The sequence below is a fragment of the Equus quagga genome, unplaced genomic scaffold (assembly GCF_021613505.1).
Source record: "Equus quagga isolate Etosha38 unplaced genomic scaffold, UCLA_HA_Equagga_1.0 146_RagTag, whole genome shotgun sequence".
NCBI classification, from domain to species: Eukaryota; Metazoa; Chordata; class Mammalia; order Perissodactyla; family Equidae; genus Equus; species Equus quagga.
The window spans coordinates 3,053,570-3,077,016 of NW_025796728.1; the positions used below are offsets into that span (position 1 = coordinate 3,053,570).

The 23,447-nt window shown below is 37.2% G+C and overlaps 1 protein-coding gene across 2 annotated transcripts in view; it reads right to left on the bottom strand.

The window, feature by feature from the left end:
* Positions 1–3,772: 3,772 nt before the first annotated feature.
* LOC124232958 (SLAIN motif-containing protein 2) overlaps positions 3,773–23,447 on the bottom strand; it is an 84,201-nt gene continuing 64,526 nt past the window's right edge. For both annotated transcript variants that reach the window (XM_046649921.1, XM_046649922.1), the window contains 2 exons: positions 8,406–8,724; positions 3,773–6,815 (listed from right to left, as the gene is read on the bottom strand). In XM_046649921.1, the coding sequence (XP_046505877.1) occupies positions 6,749–6,815; positions 8,406–8,724 (386 nt within the window). In that variant the 3' untranslated portion in view covers positions 3,773–6,748. The remainder of the gene's footprint in view (positions 6,816–8,405; positions 8,725–23,447) is intronic.

A 23,447-nucleotide genomic window follows, 5' to 3' on the forward strand; every position in this document is an offset into this window, starting at 1 on the left:
AGATTATATGCTGGACATTTTGAATATTATAGTTTACACTCCAGGTCCTGGCAAAATATTCCAGACAATGATGATTTTTAGTTAACAATCAACCCAGACAGGTTCAGACTCTAAGTTCTGTTTCATCTTCTGCTGGCTGTGGTTCCAACTCCTGCTCAGTTTACAAAGGCTTTGTTATGCTATATTGGCTCTCTCTCACACGTGCACTACTCAGTAGTCTGTGTCATGTTCAGTGGTTTAAATTGGAGTTCGGTTCTCAAAGGCTTTGCTATGCTGCTTTGGTCTTTTCTGAGTATGTGTAGCTCAGGGGTAAGCTTGGAGCTTGTGCCAATGAAAGGCCTCCCTTCTCCAGCTCTCCTCTCTCTGGGATCCTTCCTTGTCCCACAGGGCCCCTGCCCTGTCCTTTGACTAGATATATGGGGTTTCTCTTGGAATTTTAATTCCACCACTGTTGCTGTGCAGTTCCCAAAATTCAGGCCCCTTTCAGGACAAAGACAGTAGAGAGAAAAACAGGGATTATCTTCACACTCTTCCCCATTTCCTCTGTCTAGAAAGACAGGGTTTCCATCTATTTTAACTGTTGGCACTGCTGGCTACCAGGGCTTAGCTGTGGGCTTACCAGTGACATGCCATGAGAGAAGAGGAAGGAAATGAAACCCCCAACATGCTCTAGCTTCCAGAAGCTCCTTTTTTTCTTGTCTTTTAGAGTTTTTCTTCCATAGGTGTTTCCTCACAGTTTCCTCTGGTTTAACCTGTCCAGGGATTCACTATGACAGCTCTGCTGGGTGCTCTTTTCCTGGCTCGAGGCCAAGAGAGAACAGAGGGGAAAAACAGGAAACTCACCCTCTCCAGGTTTGATGCTTTTCCCCAATCTGCCTGCTTTTGTTTACTTTCCAGTGTCATCAGTTAGTTGCCTTTTGCATTCTTCCCAAAATTTTCATTTGTAAGTGGGAGAGAGAGGCTTTTGAGGGCATACTCACCCTGACTATGCCTGAAGTCCAAAGTTGCATTATTTTTAAGAGACCCAAACTGGAAACAATCCAACTGTCCTTCAACATTCATTCACCATTAGAATGAACAAATCATGATCTATTTAAACAATAGCATATAATATGGCAATGAGAATGAACAAACTACAGTGACATCAGCAACATGGGTGAACTTCACGTTATTTTTGTCATTTAGTCTCTGAGTCTCAGAGAAACATTTTTAGCCTTTAATCAAAATAAAATTTACAGAAAAAAATGACAGAGAGAATGGTTCCATTTATATAAAGTTCAAAAATAGGCAAAATTAAATTATAATGTAGAAGTCAGGATAGCTGTTATCTTGGAAGAGGAGGAAGTAGTGACTGGCAGGTGGCGTCAGGAGAGCTTCTGGGGTGCTGGGAACAGTCTACTTCTTGCCTACATGGTGGTTACACTGTAGTCACAATAATTCATTTAGCTGAACATTCGTTTTGTACACTTTTCTGTACATATTTTATGTATCAATTTAAAAAACATCAGAAAAATTTACTCTTCCTTCTGGGAAAAATGACAGAATCTTAGCTTAAATTGACCTACATACTAAGGGGAATTTATAATAAGGATACTTTGTTGTTTCACGGAATTCAAGGACAGGAATGATACTGGGCCTCATGAACAACTGAGCCAAGGGCTCAAATACTATCTGAACCTCCTCTCTCACTACAAATGCACCTCCAGGAAAATACGACCACTGACATGAAACAACCATTTTGTATAATATGCACTGAGACATTCGTGGTGTGCACCTGTTGTTTTGTTTGCCCCAGACTAGGCCCATTTACTGGGGACAGCACCACTTTCAGGGAAAATGGTCTTCCCTCATTCCATCCAGATGGTTTTCATAGGAGCTACATAGTTCCTCCTTAACCCCTATCACCTGGCCACAGTCAATTAGTCTAGTGATGGGCACCTGACTTACGCTGGGGACTCCTAGTCCTAGAATTTTTGTTCTTGGGACCAGAGTTCTATTTCTTAATAGGCACGCTTAGGGTGGGGTGCAGAAATCTGTGTTTCAACAACCTGTCGGGTGATTCTAAAGTTTGAGAACCCTAATATAGAGTATCTTGATTCTTTATTTGGTTGTCTATTATTTCTTCAAAGGTAATTTGTTTTAAAACTGGAATTGTATTAATCAATACTGTCAATTCATGGCTTGGTAGACCCTGTGGAGCAGTTCAAGTATCAATAAGAGATACTATATAAAGAACTATGATAATACAGGCTTGGTAAAGATTGATGTTTGTATACTCTTTCTGGAAGTTTTTTTTTTTTGCAGAATTCACCTAAATCATAGCAGTCATCAGTGACGTCAGAGTCCAGAAAAAGTTACACTGTCAACTATGACTATGATCCTAATTTCATAAGAAAATAAAAAGACAATATCCTCAAATTTAAGTGGTCGAGTACCTATGACATTAAGTGCTTTTTCTTCTATATAATTTGGTTTTCAATAAAAAACAATTTTTCATAAGGAAAATCAATTAATGTTATAAAGATATAAACATGACTTGTAAAAAGAAATCAACGAATATCTGCAATCAGGAATTGAAAGACGTGTGTCAATAGCAGTTAATGTATACCTCTGTTCACAAGCGAACTCATGACAGCATTGTAAGTGAAAAATAATTTCACATCTTGAACAGAGACTTTCTACTCTTTCATTTAATATTTTATAATCATGTCGGGTCAGCACATAAATATTTATTTCTGGATGATGGGATTGTGGGATCCCAAGGTAAAATGTGGGATCAAGCTTTATTTTCTGATTCTTTCTTCTGTTTAAAGAAAAAATATTAAAGTTACCCAGTGTAGACAAAGAATTGCTCTAAAAATTGCCATGCACTTAACACAGTTTTAACCAAGTTGTATTAAGTAAGGCCCATAAGTGAAATCTGTTCCATCTTCAGACTAGTAATGAGAGGGCCATTTAGTCCACTCCGATTTATATTTAGGATCATTCAAAATACATTAAGGGCTGCTAACTGCGGTTTCATGCTCATATGAATATCCTGTTCACTACCTCCCTCCAGGGTGGTTTCTCTATCATTTACTCTGCTTTTGTAACTCAAAGCTAAACTCTGATACAGCAAATACTTTACAAGAACATGGGTCTTCCTGCTGCACTATGTACGAGTTTAAGTTAACTTCTATTAATTGACTTAGAAGAATAGTGACATTTTAAATGGTTCTTAAAAGTTTTTAGGTTGGGCTTGGGAGAAAAATTCAAACATGATGTCCTTTCTCTATGCCTCATTAGTGAGACTAATTACACAGAGGACAGTAAAAACTTCCAAACGGAATGTTGGGAACAATTAAACAGTGTACAATTCTTGACTTTTCCCATTCATCCATAAGAGAAAAGATGCACATGATCAACTAAATATTCATATTTGGCTTGAAACTGCATTAATTTTTCCTCTTGGAAACTCTTATATAATGGCCTTTTGCTTGTTTTATATATGTTAGCTTTTTCTAACTAGGTATCAATTCAAACAGGTGAAAAAGTTCCAGGAACACACCAGTTTTGAGTAAACTATAAATTTACTCCAAATAATCCACATATGAAATAACCAGGATGGAGAGAATATAACATGATATATTCCAACCTCATGAAGATCGAGTCTGAAAGGGCAACATGATTTGGGTTCGTGTGTTTAAAAAAATCACAAGAGAAATTTATTAAAACCAATTGTGGGCAACTGGAGGGTGGGGGGCAATCTTATATCCAGAAATTAATAAAACACTTAAAAAACAAATATAAATTTAATAATAAACATTATGGTCAGGCTGTTTATTAAGGAGGCAACCACACATACAAGTTCGGCTATAGAAATGTTTGTAAATCAAACTTCATGTGATCTAAAAGGACCATGCGTAATGGCAAAAATGGACGCCTGTACATTCAATAAAAAGTTAAACATACACATCTAGATCATTCTAGAGTTACACAAACATCTGGGGACACATATGTATCTAATTTCCTTTCCAAAAAAACTTTTTTTATAAAAGTGATGTATTGAGATAATAATTTTAAAAAGTATCTGACTATTATGAATGGTCCCTAGTTTTACAAAATGTGATTTCCAGGGTATGAAAACTGAAAAGAGTCAACTCTTCAGAGAGTGTTTATATTATACAAACAAGTTTTGTAGAAAAATGATCCAGCAAATGCTTGAGTTAAGAATATTTATATTTTTTCCAATTCTTTACACTTTTATTAACACACAAAAAAATAACATTCAAACACTGAGAAAATTAAATAACTTTGGAAGCAGAGCTCATAGCTTTCTGCTTACATATAAGTGACAATTCTGGGCTGTTGGCACAAAAAAATAATCAACATTCATAAAACCCTTACTACTATATATCAAACATAAGTTAAAATCATAGGCACTAGTTTATCAAATCCACATTTCTTCTGTAAAACTAACCACAGTGAATCCTTAGATTTTCCCAAACAGAAAAATTGGCAATACACAAAGGCTTTCTAGTAAAAAGGCAATTTTTCTCTTTAGGAAACTAAAAGCCAATAGTCTGTGGTAGTACAACAGCAGGTAAAATAATACTTTACCCTACTCAGATCCAAATATTCTTTTAACAAGTGATGAAATATTTTAATTAAAAAAAATAGACTTTTTTTTTCTGATGCAGCCATTTAAAAACAAAGTTAAATAACCTGAATACTCCTTTTGAAACTGAAAACCTAACTTAAAAATGTAATGGGTTTTTCATAATAGAGTTAAAATTCTTTTTAATTATTAGATTGCAGCATTTTTTTGCAACGTTGCACTGAAAACTGAGACTTATTTTGTTTTGTGTATGTGTTGTTTTAAAAAGAGACAGTGGCTAATTCTTTCTTTCACTTAGATTTTTACATGAGATACCCCCCTACCTGAAGCAGATGCTTTCTTTATGTTCCTCTGAAAAGCAACATTTTCTTAGTTCATCATCATGTGGAATTCTGGTGCCATCCTTTCCTGACCCACCCCCATTCACCCTCAAACTCAAGGATAAAATGTCTTCCTTGCATTATACACCAAAATACATTAGCGCTGGCAGTATCAGTCTCCAGCTGCTGTGCTGACTGACTCCCTATTGGTCAAGCTAATAAAGATACCACAGTGTCAGTCATGGCAGAACAGGGGGCTTGGCTGTAAAAGTTTTATCATTCTCTCAACCTATCAACCTCAATGTGATTCTGAATATCAAGCTTCCTATTTCTCTCTCAGTTTCCTTTGCCAACTTACAGAATGTCTTTGACTGATAGGAAAAGAACTTATGTTCAAATCTCTAAAATCCTTTAGGTGACCTGATTGGGAATATTTTAGAGCTGTTCAAATTAAATATTTTAAAACAGACTTCACTATGAAAAATGAGAAGCCTGCTGCAGAAGGAAATTTTAGTCTTGTAATTGTCTAATAAAACCAAAATAAGTGATTTCTAGGATATACATAAGGGCCATTAGAGAGCAAGTATTTAACAGGTTAGAGTCACATGTAGTAGGTTTCATCTGTTACCAAAAATGCCAAAACTGATGAAAGGCAGAATCTAAGTCAAAAGGGACAGTATTTTCAAAGGATGTTTTATACAGTTACTCAGTTTAAAGTGGATCAACTTAAGTAGGATTCAGCAGGCTACATTTTCCTACCATACAACAGACCGTTGTGTCAATTAATAGTAACAATACAACTGTCATTACCAGAGATTTCGTAAGTTAAGTGCATAGATTTCCCCCCCCTTTCACTGTATGGTTTTGTTCCAGGTTGTAAGCACTGAGGTGGCGTTATTTATATCAAGAATAAAGACACATACTACTTGCTTTTTCCCATCATGGAAACCTGCCAATAAAAACAAGATCTCTTAGGTTCTGCTACAGATAACAGCATGTGAAGAAGTTGGCTTCAATAGCAAAGGCTATCTTTCCTGAGCCAGGAGCTATAAAGTTTAGAAAGATTGTACAACTGATATCAAGCCCTTTTGGCAATCAAAACAAACACACAGAAGTCCGATGTGTCAATGCAACATGATGGATGCACAGCGTAACACTATCTGGTGGTGGTGATATGTGAGCTACATCCAAAACTTAAGATTAAACAAAATGACAATTTTTCCAATGAATCTGCAAAAATAATTTATAGAATTCTCCCAAATTTAGGTATCATGTTTTAAATCTCTAGCCCAGGTTTCTTTCCGCTCCCCCACCTCCATCTCAATCTAGTTTCTTGGAGTACTAGTGAAACATTTTAGATAATTAGTCAGAATATTAGTTCTCATTAACACAAATATTTATTGATACTATTCATACAGTAAATTAGGTTGAACGTGAAGTTTTGGATAGCTTGAATTCACCATTTTCTCGTGCACAAAGGTACTCTCTCATTTACAAATGGGCATTTCTCTTTGGCATCCATTAGTTTTTTGCCCAGATATTGGCCTCTGTCAAATATTTAAAAATCAACTTAGTTTCCATTAAACAAAACTAAAAGTGATTCCATAGAGAGTGATTGTATGATTACCAAACACATCTGATGTTAAATGTCATTAAAGTGCTGCTTGATCATCTCTGTCAGTTTGTGCTAATCAAGACAGAGAGGGCTGGGATTTTATAAATCCCAAGAGTCTTATCTGAACAGTCTGCATATAAAAGTTGTCTTTTAGCCTGGTGAAGGGGTATCGGGTATCCATGAAGCTGTGGACCTCTGCATTCTTGTCTTTGCTGGTCAATAACAGCCATCTTTCCAACTGTCATCTTTCATGCTACCATAGGTTTTAGGAGCTGGCAAGGATCTGAAATAAAGCAATTTTATAAAGTGATTTACAAGGCTTTAGGAAACATTATCATATTATCTCCCATATATATTAATTACTTTGCTGGTGGCATCACGATCCAGTGAAGCCTGTTTCAGGGGACCACTGAGATCAAAGTTCTAAACAGCTATTAGTACAACCCAACCCTCCAACACTCAGCATTTCCACAACTGTCAAGTTTCACTGGGCACCACCTGACTCCACCTCTTTTGTTAACACAGCTACTGGAGTAAAAGAAAGGAAAAAATTCTCTCATCTTTTCCAACCACATGGATCACCAACTTCACTTATTTGAGGGGCAGAGTGATGAATGTGATAAAAGGCTTAGTGTCACCATGACTAGAGAGGCAGAATGGGACAGCACCTAAAAGGACTTTTTAGGGGCTGGCCCGGTGGCACAGCAGTTAAGTGCGCACGCTCCCGCTTTTCAGCGGCCTGGGGTTTGCCGGTTCGGATCCCGGGTGCGGACATGGCACCGCTTGGCAAAAGCCATGCTGTGGTAGGCATCCCACATATAAAATAGAGGAAGATGAACACGGATGTTAGCACAGGGCTAATCTTCCTCCAAAAAAAAGGACTTTTTAGTCAGACATACTTGGAACTGAAGGTCTTACTAGTTGTGTAGTCTTTGGCAAATTACATAACCTCGTTAAATTTCAACATTCTCCTCTGAAAAATAGGAATAACAACAGTACCTACATGTTTAATATTATTGTAAAAATTAAATAAGGTATGTATAAGCCAATTAGCATAGTGCATAACAAAAAGCTGTTGTACTCTACTACTGAATTCAGAAATGTACTATGTTTATCTTAGAATAAAAGTAGTAGAGATAATTTTAAATGCCTATGGGAAGAAAGAATTTATTTTCATGCAGATAAATAAAGTTTAATTATATTTGACCCATAAGTTTACTGATGGTGGCAATCACATTCCTGAAAGTAGATAAAGATTACAGATCCATGGTTCCCAACCTGGCTGGGCTCAGAATCACCCGAATATCAAACAAACGGACAAAAACCAGCATACTAACAGATTCTGGGCTTCATATCAGATCTACTCTCTAGGGGTAAAACTTAGGCCTCTATATACTTACATAAATTCTAGAGAAGATTCTTAATTGTAGAAAGATTTGAAAATCACCCTCCTGGATTACATTCCAGGTAGATTGGTAGCTCTAGACTTGGTAGCTAGAAGTGTTATCTTAAATCTCATTCTAGGTTTTAATATACTTTTATTATCTTTATTGAATATCATTATATTCAAAATGAACAAACATCACAACCAAATTGAGTGGTTTTAACGATTTTCTAGGAGTTTTCTGAGATGCTTAATCATATTAGGTATCTGGGCAAATTTAATCTGAATCAAAGTGGCATAATACTTGAATGCTTCAAGTGAGGATTTCTTTAAAACAATTAAGTAATGTTTTATTCAAATTGTACTAAGACTCTAGTGGGAACCCATTAGGACCTGCTATGTTCACTATCAAATGCAGAGATGAGGGTAATTGCAGTCTACTCACTTTCCTATGCTCAAGAATGTTGAAAGAGAGCATTTGCCACTTACCTGCGAACAGGCTGTGCAAGTTTGCTGCGAGGCACTGGTATACCCCCAGCGGAAGGGGCACTGGGTCTGGGCAAGCCACTTCTCATCGCGGTTGTCCCTGCAGGTCTGGTTAGAGTAGTGCTGTTGATATTGCTGGGAGGATTTGCTGGGACTGTGTTCTGAACCATCGGAGGTCCAGGTGAGGAGGTGGCGTGTGTGAGCTGTGTTGTTTCTTGGCTACCAGGAGAACCAGAGCCATGGTTACTAAATGCTTTTACTGGTTGCCGGAGAGCCAAAGGAGACGGTGCTGCAGGGGAGCGGAATTTGCCTGGAGAAGGTACTGCAAATGGCAAAGAAAAATCAATGTTTTCAGTGAAAACCAAGTATAAGTTAAACCACTGCTTTATGTTACACTTGATGACTGGGCACCAGTACATCTGTATTCATGAAAACTCACTCTATAGAAATGCAAGGAATAAAGAATATTTCTGGGCTTAAAAAAAAAAATTGGCAAGTCCTAAATAACCAAGTGCTTACTCAGAGGATTGCAACTATCCTTGACAACAGTGTTTTAACTAGGCCAGCTAGGAATCCACTATACCAGAAGAGAAAAGGAACGGCAGGATTCTGTTTCACTAGCAACTAACCTGGCCATATTCTAAAGGTTAAAAAAAGGGTCAACTATCAGATGGTTGACTAGAATCTGAAACACACTTTCCCTTCAAAGAAACATTCATGTAAATATGCATCAAGTGGGGCCGGCCCCGTGGCCGCGTGGTTGAGTTTGCGCGCTGTGCTTCAGCGGACCAGGGTTTCACTGGTTCGGATCCTGGGCATGGACATGGCACCGCTCATCAGGCCGTGCTGAGGCTGCGTCCCACATGCCACAACTAGAAGGACCCACAACCAAAAATACACTACTATGTACCTGGGAGCTTTGGAGAGAAAAAGGAAAAATAAAATCTTAGGAAAAAAAAAAAAGAATATGCAAAAAAATAAAACGTATCAAGTATCTGGTGGGTGTGCCTCCAAGTCCTATATCACCTACAGTGTACTTAAAATTTAGAAACTAAAAAGTATTTTTTAAATAGACTGCTTCTACTGTTGCGCTTCACCAAGCAGGAAAGTTAGAAACCCAGGGGCATATCAAGAGGTACATGAAATCACAGGTTAAAGGCAGTACATTTTTCTGGAATGTCAATTCTACTAAGTAGTAAGTTAAAACACTTTTTTTTTTTGCAGGGCAAGATTCACCCTGAGCTAACATCTGTTGCCAATATTCCTATTTTTCTTTTGTTCCTCCTCCCCAAAGCCCCAGTGCATGGCTGTATATCCTAGTTGTAAGTCCTTCTAGTTCTTCTATGTGAACTGCTGTCACAGCATGGCAACTGACAGACAGGTGGTGTGGCTCCCTGCCTGGGAAATGAACCCGGGTCACCGAAGCGGTGAAAGCACCGGACTTTAACCACTAGAGGTCACCGGGGTTGGCTCTAAGACACGCATATTAAACAAATACTGATACATGAAAGAATAAAAAGTACAATTTGCATTAACTTTTAAGCCAAAATAAGACTTCAAATAAATTCTATTATTGTGGTGGTCCCTTAGCATTATAAGCTCATATCTCCCAGGAGACACATTCATCCTTCCCTGTTTATTCTGTTTGGATAAATCACTTCTGAAAGAGCATCAATTTTAGTTTCTCCAAATGCCCGTGGATGGCTACAGACAATGTAAATAAAAAATATTACTGTAACATGCTTTATCTAACAAAGAACTCTGGGGTGGGGTTCAGAGAGAATGGGGGTGAGAGGGGACAGGGTGGGGAAGAAACGGATCAGAGGCAGAAAGAGGTCACCCTATTCTTTCCCAAACTCCATTAGTTTGGGGAGGATGTGAAGGGGGGAAAGCTTGGGCCAGGGACTTTGTCCTAAGACCACAGAAATGGATTATTATACACAACTCCATCCTCCTCATTTCTACTAATCCGTCTAAAGGATGTAAGTAACAGTAACCCACAGTAGGGAATAGAATAGGAAAGAATGGATGAATCTGGCCACTATTTTTACCCGGTGTCTGGAAGACAAGAGGATAAGCTTTAGCTTCAAAACTCAAAAATAGGGGAAATTCATCTCCTACTTTCCTTTTAATGAGATTTTTTTGTACATAGCCTCCTTCCTTCCCAACTGATCTTCCCTGCTTTCTGTCTGATCAAAGTCCCAATTGTCAGCACCTCTGTACATAAGATATACTAGGTCCCAGTACCTGATGAGCTCAAATCATCTCTGCTTGACTCCCAAACCTCTAGAGCCATGACTCTCAAACCTGACTGTGTGTCAGAATCCCGAGGGGCTTTTAAAATATACACAGAAGCCCAGGCAGCACCCTTCGAGAATCTAGTCTGAAATGGAACTCGGATATTTCTTTTAAAACCACCATAGGCGCTTCTAGCCATGATGGCAAAACTGGGAAGGAGCTATCAAACTGGACAAAATATATAAAACAGTTTTCAAATACTGGACAACAGGCAGTACAGGACTATAATCCCTGAGAGAAGGAAAATAAATGTGGTGAGTCCTATGAGCACTCTGGCTTTTGTGGGGGGTCAGGTGGGCAGTCTGGAGATACTTTTTGGACTACAGAGTAAGGAGGAGGATCTGGAACAGATCAAAGTTATCTTGCTGAGGTGAGAAGACAAAAATTGGAATTTGAGAGGTGGAGTACCTTGAAGGAGGGAGTTGCTCCAGAAGACCTCTATAACTCAGCTTAGGGGTCTGCTTGACTCTTTGTTGACTATTGAGCTGTGCATGTACCGAGTAAAGCTCTATGAAACTGGGCAAAGGAGGACTGGAGCACTGTAAACTCAACAGTTTCCAAAGCTCATACAGGACTAAAAGACATCTGAGTTTCAACCAGTAAGAGAAGAGAATCCTTGCCAAACACAAGGGCAATCAAGAAACACCCCAAAAGGAATAAACTTGCCCTAGAATAAAGCTACTCTAAAAACTTAAAAATAAGCCTCTAAAGCAGGGGTCAGCAAACTACCACCTATGGGCAAATCAACTTTTTTTTTTAAAGATTGGCACCTGAGCTAACAACTATTGCCAATCTTTTTTTTCCCCTGCTTTTTCTATACAAAGCCCCCCAGTACATAGTTGTATATTCTAGTTGTGGGTCCTTCTAGTTGTGGCATGTGGGACGCTGCCTCAGCATGGCCTAATGAATGGTGCCATGTCCACAGCCAGGATCCGAATCAACGAAACCCTGGGCTGCTGAAGTGGAGCGCGCGAACTTAACCACTCGGCCATGGGGCTGGCCCCTCAACTGTTTTTATAAATAAAGCTTTATAAGAACATAGCAACACCCACGTGTTTATTTATTGTCTATGGTTGCTTTCCAGCTATAAGAGCAGAGTTGAGGAGTTACAACAGAGACCATATTACCCACAATCCTAAAATATTTACTATCTGGCCCTTTAAGAAAGTGTTTGCTGATCCCTGCTATAAAGAATCAAACTAATTCATAAACAACTGCTTGCCACAACACTATTTAAAAGATAACATCTAGCAAAGAACAACATAAAACTGCACAATGTCCACTATCCAATAAAAAATTAGTAGACATATAAAGAAATAGAAAAATCATAACTAAAATCAGGATAAAAATTAGTCAACAGAAACAATCAGGAAGTCAAAGAGATGACTGGATTAGCAGGCAAAGACTTTAAAAGAACTATTACATATATGCTTAGGGATATAAAGAAAAGTATAAACATAAAAGAGATGAGAAATAAAAGACTTTCAAAAGAACTGGATAAAACTTTGAAAGATGAAAAGCTTACCATATATCCAAAATGCTAAGTTCACTAGATGGGAATTATTAGCAGTTTAGATGCTACAGAAGAAGAGGCACCTGAAGACCTAACAATAAGAATTTTCCAAACTAAAGCATATAGAAAACAAAAAGATTCAAAAATAAAACAGTAAAGCCTCAGTGACCTACAGGTCAATATCATGTGGTCTAATATAAGCAACTGGAGTCCCAGATGGAGCAGGGGGGGAGTATGAATGGGACAGAAATGACTTGAAGGAAGAATGGCTGAAAATTTTCCAAATTTGATGATAACTATAATGAACTCACATATCTAAGTAGTTCAAAAACACCCCAAGAAGGGAAAAAGACCCCAAGTAGGGCCAACACAGGGAACATCACACCAAGGAACATCATGATCAAATTTCTAAAAGTGACTAATTAAAAAATCTTAATTTTCTTTTTTTTGGGTGAAGATTAGCCCTGAGCTAACTACTGCCAGTCCTTCTCTTTTTTGCTGAGGAAGCCTGGCCCTGAGGTAACATTGTGCCCATCTTCCTCTACTTTATACATGGGACGCCTACCACAGCATGGCCTGCCAAGCAGTGCCATGTCCGTACCTGAGATCCGAACCAGCAAACCCTGGGCCGCAGAGAAGCGTAACGTGTGAACTTAACTGCTGCGCCACCGGGCCGGCCCCAGATTTTTTTAACAGAAGAACAAAGATAAAGTATTATAGACTTCTCAACAGAAACGAGGTAAATCAAAGACAATGGAATAACACTGTTAATGTGCTTAAAAGCCCGTCAATCTAAAGTTATATATATCTAGCAAAATTATCTTTCAAAACTAAAATAAAAATAAAGACTTTTAAAGACAAACAAAAGCTGAGAAAATCTGTTGCCAACAGTCCTTCACTAAAAGTAATGTTAAAGGAAGTTCTTCAAGTAGAAGGAAAGTGATACTAAAGGGCAACCCTGATCTACATACAGCAATAAGTAGTACCAGGAATGGTAAATATGTTGGGAAACATAAAAGATCTTTAACAAATCATTTTTAAGTTTCACTAAAAGATAATTAACTATTTAAAATAAAAATAATAAAAACGTACTTTGGGATTTAATACATATGTAGAGTTAAAATAAATGACAAATGTAGCACAAAGAATGGGGAGGAATGAAAACATACTGCCACAAGGCTCTTACATCTTAAGTGAAGTGGCATATTACTTGAAGGTAAACTGTAGTAAGTTAGATATGCACACTGCACACTCTAGAGCAACCACTTACTAAAAAGCAAAACAATAAGAAATACGTAGAAAATAAGCAAAGAGTGAAAATAAAATGGAATGTTAAAAAGTACTCAGCTGTTCCATGGGGCCGGCTCCAAGGTGTAGTGGTTAAGTTCAGTGCATTCTGCTTCGGTGGCCCAGTTTCATGGGTTCAGATCCCAGGCACAGATCTACACCATCTCAGTCATGCTGTGGCAGCAGCCCACATATAAAATAGAGGAAGACTGGCACAGATGTTAGCTCAGGGCTAACCTTCCTCAGCAAAAAAAAAAAAAAGTACTCAGCTATTCCAAAAGAAAGAAAAGAAAGAGGAGGGGGAAAAGGACCAAAGATCTGAAGGGACAAAGAGAAAACAAACCATGAAATGGTAGATTTTAAACCAACCATACTGATAACTGAATTTAATGTGAACAGTAATCACTCCAATTAAAAGGTAAAGATTGGGGCCAGCCTGGTGGTGTAGTGGTTAAGTTTGTGTGCTCTGCTTTGGTGGCCTGGGGTTTGCGGGTTCGGATCCCAGGCACGGACCTACACATTGCTCAACAAGCCATGCTGTGATGGTGTCCCACATACAAAACAGAGGAAGAGTGGCACAGATGTTAGCTCAGGGACAATTTTCCTCAACAAAAAATAAAAATAAAAATAAAAAAAGGTAAAGATTGTCACCATGGACAAAAAGCAAGAGCAACATGCCATCTAAAAGAAACACATTTTAGATATAAAGATGTAGGTTAAAAGGACAGAAAAAGATACACCATATAAAACTGATCATGAAAAAGCTGTACTGTCTATAATAATATCAGAAAAAAAGATTACCACCAGAGATAAAGTTCATAACGTTAAAGGGCTTGATTCAGCAAAAGGACATAAGAATTCCATCTGTGTATAGCCAAAAATCGATATACAAAACACACGAAACAAACTGACATAACTCAAAGGTGTGTGTGGTGGGGGGAAGTCCAAAATTAGAGTTAGACATTTCAGGGCCAGCCTTGTGGTGCAGTGGTTAAGTTCGCATGTTCCACTTTGGCAGCCAGGGTTCTCTGCTGTGGCAGGCATCTCACATATAAAATAGAGGAAGATGGGCATGCATGTTAGCTCAGCGCCAATATTCCTCAGCAAAAAGAAAAGGATTGGCAGCAGATGTTAGCTCAGGGCTAATCTTCTTCAAAAATAAAATAAAATGAAATAAAAATTAAAAAACAGACACTTCAATGCTGCTTTCTCAGTAACTGATGAAACAAATAGGAAGAAAATCAGAAAGGAAGTAGAAGACATGAGCAGCACCACCAATTAAGTTGGTCTGACATTTATAGAACACTCCACTCAACCGGACACAGCTCAAATGTCCACAGCAGGTGACTGGGTAAACAAATTGTGATATATCCACACCACAGAATACTACTCAGCAATAAAAAGGAGTAAACTGCTGATACAATAAGGATGACTCTCAAACGTTATACTGAGTGAATCAAGTGCCAGACACAAAACAGGACATACTGTAGAATTCCATTTACATAAAATTCTAGAAAAGGCAAATCTAATTTATGATAACAGAAAGCAGATCCGATTATTTGCCTGGGGTGGGAGGATGACTGGGAAAGGAGTTCAAGAGAACTTTTGGGGCTGGTGAAAATGTTCTATGAATTTACTGTGCAGGTGGTTACATAAATGCATACTTTTGCTGAAATTCAAATTATTCATTTAAAATTCCACCTGAATAAACTTGATTTTAAAAAAATTCCATAAGGGATTCTAAAGTAGAGCCATAGTTGAGAATAATAGCTCTCAAATCAACATGTCCTGGTTTCTAACAATTGTTACACAGTCTTCTCTGGTAGAAAACTGAAGTTGTCCACAGGGCCCAAGTACCCCTGAACTGCAAATCCCATGAACTTCACAGATTTTTTTTACCTTATATAATCCATATTCCCTTTTCTATAAGTGACTATAAAAACGTTTTCTCAATTCCATTCTCTACAGTCCCACCTTTATCTCCCTTGCCAGACCAGTGTCTACCCAAGTTGTTTCACTGTCTTCCTGGAGGCTCACCGGATAACCAAGGCTCCATGTCTCTAACTACTCTCGCTACTAAGGGTGGGGCCTGGACCTTCCAGTACCAATTCCAGAAAAGCCATCTTCAGTCCTAGCTTTTACCATAGTTGGGAGCCTTTGACCAGGGTTTTATTTAGGTAGAAAGGCAGTTTTCAGGTAGGAAAAAGAAGAGTAAAGTTCAGAGGAGGAGCATGAGTTCCAAAGAGTATTTTGGAAGTCTGGGGAGTTGGGGATAGATGGAAATGAAGTCAGATTAAGAGATGCACTGACACTGTGAATGACAATCTGGTAGATGAAGTATGACCAAGGAGTCCTAGGCTTCCTTCTTATGGTGACCGATGTAAAAGGTATGGTGTAATTAGGCAGATTATATTGATGAGGCTAAGAGGGTTTCATTTCCACATGACATACTTATAAATATTGGAATATATCAATAATCTTTTGAATGGCTTACCCAAATCCTATCTTGAAAATAGGATTTGTAAAAAAGTATCTTTTCCTCTAGAAAAACTTCTGACCAACATTTTAACTATTAATAGTCATGCCAGGGAAATAGTTGTCTCCTGAATTTTTTAAAAATATGAATCTCAGACTTTCATTTGGAAAAATGGAATAGATGTATTTTTCCCTATTTATCCCTTTAACTATAATTTAAAACAACGGTACTATATATAAAAAAGACATAAGACAACTCTGAAGGGTAGAGAGAAGAAAGAAAAACCACCTAGGGACCTTGCAACCTGAGGGATGACATGGTAATGAGTTTCCAGGGTTTTCATTTTCCCTCATATCACCCAGATTGGAGCTGAAGAAACTGGCAACTTGGAAACACCATTGGGTATGAAAAAAATCCCTGCTCTCTCCAGCCAAATGACTAGGAAATAAAATTTTTAGAGAGTAACTGCTCTACTCCAGCTAAACACCACAGAAAAATCTGTGGCCCTACTCCCACCCATGCCAACAATGGCCAATGGGTAGCCTAGAATTCTATCCTTGTGAGGCTTGACAAGGCACCACAACACCCCTCAAGGGAGGTGTCAGAGAAGGCAGTAATGAATGAAGTGCTTTTCCCCCTCTTCTTGGGTTGGTGTCAGAAGAGGGCTAGTGGAGAGTTAGTTTTATGATTGCTCAGTGGTAACAAGACATCCCCACCACAGTGTGAGTGGAGACCTTATGGAGAGTCAGAACTCTTACCTCCACCCAGCTAGCCCCTCTCCCTTGGGTGTCAACAGAGTCTGAGTAGAGAACTTGGGCTTCTATTCTCATCTAGCAGTAATAAAATGCCCCCACCCCCAATCCATCAAAACCCTAAGTGGTGTCAGAGAAAGAAATATAAAAGAGAAGGTTTAGGGGATGGCCTGGTCGCGCAGCAATTAAGTGCACACATTCCACTTCAGCAGCCTGGGGTTCGGCAGTTCAGATCCTGGGTGCGGACATGGCACCGCTTGGCATGCCATGCTGTAGTAGGCGTCCCACATATAAAGTAGAGGAAGACGGGCATGGATGTTAGCTCAGGGCCACTCTTCCTCAGCAAAAAGAGGAGGATTAGCAGCAGTTAGCTCCGGGCTAATCTTCCTCAAAAAAAAGAGAAGGTTTAAATAAGATCCAGAATCTTATAATTCAAAAAACGTCCACATTTCAATGAAAAGTAACTCATCATACCAAGAACCAGGAAGATCTTAAACTAAACAAAAAAAGAGAATCAATAAATGTCAACACTAAGATGACAGAGATGTTAGAATTATCTGACAAATATTTTAAAGTAGTCATCATAAAACTGAATGAGTAATTCTGAGTGTTTGAAACATGCAAAAATAGAAACTCTCAGCAAAGAAATAGAAGATATAAAGTACCAAACAGAAATTTTACAATTGAAAGATACCTTAACCAAAATAAAAAACTCAAAGGTTGAGTTCAACAGCAGAACAGAGAGGACAGAGAAAAATGAGTGAACTAGAAGATAGAACAGAAGAAATTACCCAATCTGAACAACACAGAGAAAATAGATGGAAAAAACAAATGAACAGAGCTTCAAGGACATGTGGGACTATAACAAAAGACCTAACATTTGCATGTCATCAGAGTCAGGAAGGAAAGAAGAAAGAGAGGACAAAATGTACTCTGAGAAATAATGACTGAAAACTTCCCACATTTGGCAAAAGACATAAACCTACAGATTCAAGAAGCTGAGCAAACACCAAACAAGATAAATCCAAAGAAACTCATACCAAGACACATCATAGTCAAACGTCTGAAAAGTAAAGACAAGAAAAAAACCTCGAAATCAGAGAGAAAAATAACACCTAATCTATAGGGGAAAAACAATTCTAATGACAGTGGATTTTCATCATAATCCAAAGAGGCCAGAAGAAAGTGTCACAATATTTGTCAAGAGTCCCAAGAAAAGAAATGTCAACCCAGAGTCCTATACCCAGAGATAATATCCTACAAGAATTAAGGGAAAATCAAGAGATTCTCAGACAAAAGAAAACCAAGAGAATTTGTGGCCAGTAGACCCACCCCAAGAGAATGGCTAAATGAATCCTCTAAACAGAAAGGAAATGATAAAAAGAAGGAACCTTAGAATATCAGAAAGGAAGATATGCAAAGGGTAAGTAAAAATATGGACAAATACAATAGGCAGTCTCTCTCCTTGAATTTTCAAAATTACATGAAGGGTGAAGAAAAAGTAACACAGAGATGGTTGGAAATGTATGTAGAGAATCTATTTAAGACAATTATAAATGCGGCAAGGTAAAGGGACATGAAGGAAAGTAAGGTTTATATACTTGACTTGAACTGGTAGAATGATAACACCAATAGACTGTGATATGTATATTATGTAAGTTATGTATACAAAATAGAATGTAATGCAACCACTCCAATAACTGTGCAAATATATACACTCAAAAACAGTAGGTAAGTCAAAATGGAACTCTAAAGAACATTCAACTACCCAGAGGAAGGCAGGAAAAATAAAATAGAGGAAACAACTAAAGTGGCAGACCTAAACATATCAATAATTACATGAAATGTAAATGGTCTACCTACATCATTTATAAGACAGAGAGTTGGCAGAGTGCATTAAAAAACATGGCCTCCCCTTATGCTTGTCTACAAGAAAGTCACTTCAAATACAACAAAACAGGGAGGTGGAAAGCAAAGGGATGGAAAATGATATACCATGCAAACAATACAAAAGGAAAGCAAGAGTGGCTATATTAATAACAGATAATTTAAAAGAAAATTGCAAGGGACAAAGAGGGATAATATCTAATGATAACATGGTCAAACTACCAAGAAGATATAACAACCCTCAATGTGTATGTACCAAATAACAGAGCTGTAAATATGTGAAGAAAAATGTAAAGAAATGAAATGAGAAAGACACAAATCCACAACTATAGTTGGAGACTTCAACATCCCCATGTCAACAACTGATAGATAGAAAATCAGCAAAGATATAAAAGAATTCAACACCACCATCAACCACAGGATCTACTTGATATTTAGAGAACAATCCACTCATCACAGCAGACCACACATTCTTTTAGGTGCCCACAATATATACACCACGATAGACTGTATCCCGGGCCATAAAGCAAACGTCAACACTTTAAAAAGAACTGAAATTATAAAGAATACTTTCTCTGATCATAATACAATCAAACTAGAAATCAATAACTAAAAGATGACAGAAGAATAACAGGAAAATCACTCGAAAACTAAATACACTTCTCAATGGAAATTTTAAAATACAGAGAACTGAATAAAAATTAAAATACAAAATATCAAAATCTGTAGGTCATAATTAGAAAGAAGAAAAAGTCTTAAGTTAATAATCCAAATTCCTACTTCAAAAGCCTAGAAAAAAAGAGTTAAAATAAACTCAAAGCAAGTAGAGGAAATAATAAAGAGCAGAAAACAACAAAACCGCAAAATAGAAAATTAGAAAAATCAATGAAATGAAGGGCTGGTTCTTTCAAAAGGACAATAAAATTGACAAGCCTGACAAAGAAAAAAAAAGAGAGAAAACACAAATTACCAATCTCAGTAATGAAATGGGATATCACTGCAGACCCTGAAGACATCAGAAGGATCATAAGGGAGCACTATGAACAACCCTACACACATTAATTTGACAACTTAGATGAATAGACTAATGCCTCAAAATGTACAAACTACCACAACTTATTAGATACATAATAGATAAATTGAATGGCCATACAATTATTAAGAAAACTGATTTCATAATTCCAAAACCCTCGAAAAAAGAAATCTTCACGCCCAGATGGTTTCACTAGGAAATTGTACCAAACGTTAAAAGAAGAATTAACATCAATTCTACATACTCTCTACCAGAAAACAGAAGAGGAGAGAACACATCCCAATTCATTTTACGAAGCTAGTATTACCCTGATACTAAAACCAGAAAAAGACAGTATCAAAAAAGAAAACTACAGACCAATATCCCTCATGAATATAGACATAAAACTCCTTAACAAAATATTAGCAAATAGAACTCAGTGATATATAAAAAATAATTAGATATCATGATCAAGTGGGGTTTAATCCAGGATATAAAGTTGGTTCGATATTTGAAAAGTCAATACAATCCACTACAATAGCAAGATAAAGAAGAAAAATCACATGATGACACTTATTGAAGCAAAAAAGCATCTGACAAAATGCAGCATATATTCATGATACAAATTCTCATAAAAAGAGGAGAAGGGGGAACTTCAACCTGATAAAGAACATCTACAAAAAATCTACAGCTAACACGATACTTAATAGTCAAAGACTGAATGTTTCCCCTCTAAGATAAGGAACAAGGCAAGATATATGCTCTCAGCACTCTCATTTAACATAGTGCTGGAAGTTCTAGTCAGTGCCATAAGCAAGAAAAGGAAATAAAAGGCATTTAGATTAGAAAGAAAGAAAAACTGTCTCCATGATTGTTTACATAGTAAATCCCAAAGAACCTACTAAAAAAACAACTTACAGAAATATTGAGTTCACTAAAGTCACAGGATGGAAGGTTAATATACAAAAATCAACTGTATTTCTATATACCTGCAATGAATGTATGGAAATCAAAATAAAAAATGCAATATCCTTTGCATTGCGCCCCAAAAAGAGAAAAGAAACACTTAGATGTAAATCTAATAAAACAAGTATCATCAAATATCATGGGTTAGCTACAAGGATCAAAAGAATAACGTGTGTGTAAACTGTTGGTAAAATGTAAAATATTACACAAATTGTAAAATATTATCATATCTGTGCATTCCTTACCTAAGAAATATGGTGCCTTTCATCCTGCTGCAGCTGAGTTCTGTGGAAAGATACTCAAACAATGCCACTGAGGACAGTCTCATAGGCTGTCCTTATAAATTAACTAAAATAAAGGGATTAAGTAAATTAGGCTCTATTGTCCAAAGTAATTATGACAGTAGGTTATCATTTCTCTTTACTCATTTGGGATACTGAGAATTACACTTGAATCAAGGCATAAAATGAAGAAGTGTTATCTGCTCTGAGCAAGAATTAGAACTCTGTTTATAAAACTGACATATGACTAAGAATGCTAATCTTGTTAAGTCACAACTAAAATGGAATATGAGGATTCACATTTTTAAAATATTCATTTTTGTCTTTTAATAAGCATTTAATAAAAATGGTATTTGTTTTCTAATCAAGGTTTAGACAACTCAGCAGGCACTTAAAACAACTCTAAAATGGAGAAATTGAGTTAATTATATACTGTTTTTAGCTTGATAATTATTCACTGAATATAAAATGTATTATAAATAATATATCCCATGTGTATCTGGCACTATAAAAATTTGACACTCCAAGTGGTTGTCTTCATAGTGATCTGTCCAAACTATAAATTACATGAATTCTATGATTTTTAAAAATGTGTAAATATCCAATAAATATGTAGTTTGCAATAAAAATACACACATTGCCAAACACTGGCCACCACGACTAATGGGGAGAAAAACATTTATTAAAATACATATGTCATTCAATTATTTAACAAAGAATAATGACAAAAATGCTTCCTTGTCAACTATCCCTTACTATGTTAAGTTACATCCCAGACGCTCAATGGTCTATGCACCATCAAAGATAGTAAAAGGTTACTGACATAATAACCACTTAAAAATAAGTTCCGGTTACTAAAGACCACCGAGATGAAGTACATATGATTCTCTCATTACAGAGTTAAAGAATCCTTGTTACGAGTTCCTAGTGACTATCTACTCCAACCTTTTCACTGTACAGAGAAGGAAAACTGCCACAATCACAGAGGTCAACTGAGCAAATAAAGAGGACAGTCAGGACTTGAACCCAGGTCCCCTGATTCCCTGATTGGCATTCCTTACTGGAAACCAAAAAGAGAAATACCTCTGGGAGTAGATATTAAAATGTTATCTTCACCATTTTAACTTTCAACTAGACTCAGAAAGTTTATTTGTGGGGCTACTATCCCAGGCAGGTGTCATTAGATATGACACCAAGGCACAGTGAATTTGTAATGGCTGACAAATCACAAAAAAATAACAAGTCATAGAAGCTTTAATTTCTTCTTCCATTAGTGTACATGACTCACCATTATTTCTGCAAGCATACAGTTATTGAGAGGATTTTTTTTTCCCGAGGAAGATTAGCCCTGAGCTAACATCTGCGCCAATCTTTCTCCACTTTATATGTGGGTTGCCACCATAGCATGGCTAACGAGTGGTATAGGTCCACACCCAGGATCTGAAGCTGTGAACCCAGGCTGCCAAAATGGAGGGTGCCAAACTTAACCACTACACCATGGGGCTGGCCCCAAGAGAGGATTTATTAAACATAAGGGTAGAAGAAAGCTCTGGGAATGGGCTTACTAGCTTTTCTTCCACACATACAAAAAGATTGATAGATATAAATAAATAAGCTCCAGCAAACATTTGCAGCATTAGCAGCATTATTCACAATAGGGAAAAAGTGGAAACAACTCAAATGTCCACCAGCTGATGAATGGATAAACAAAATGTGGTATATCCATACACTGGAATACTACTTGGCAATAAAAAGAAGCAAAGTACTAACATATGCTACAATATGATGGACTTCAGAAATATGCTAAGTGAAAGAAGCCAGTCACAAAGATCACATATTGTATGATTCCATTTATATGAAATGCTCAGCACAGGAAAATCCAAAGAGAACAGAAAGATTAGTGGTTGCCAGGAACTGGAAGGAGTGGGGAATGGAGAGTGACTGTTAATGGGTATGGTGTTTCTTAAGGGCGTGATGAACATCTCTAACATCAAACAACAGTAACAGCTGCTCAATTCTAGGAATATACTAAAAAACAATGAGTTGTATATTTTAAAAGAACGAATTTTAAAAGTAGCAGAAAGTGAATAAAAAAGGCAAGAAATATCAGAAAATAAGTAGCCATATTTTTGAAGAGTTCCCCAAAACAACAGAAGAGGGAACTCTAGAGCCACAAAATTAGAAAATCTTAAATCAAGCTCCTTTTCTAAATGTTTAGAAAAATGAATTTCATGGAAAAAATGAGTAACAGAAAAGGGTTGAGGTCAAATCCCACATAAAGTTATTATAAGAAAAAAGAGAGAAAGCAACAGAATAACATTTCTACTAATGATGGAAACTTGCCAGAAATCATGTCCACCATGTACATACAAAAATCACAATCTACTATTTCAAATTCTAAAGCCATTCAAGAAAATGATACAAGATATGAAAGAACATCGTAAATCAGAATGGGAAACACTCGAAAATGAGGCAATGGAACACAGCAAAGAATGAGACATAAAATAAATCCTTTCACAATGAAGTTTAAGATAGAAGGAACACAAGAGTCATGGTATACAAAGATTATGCTT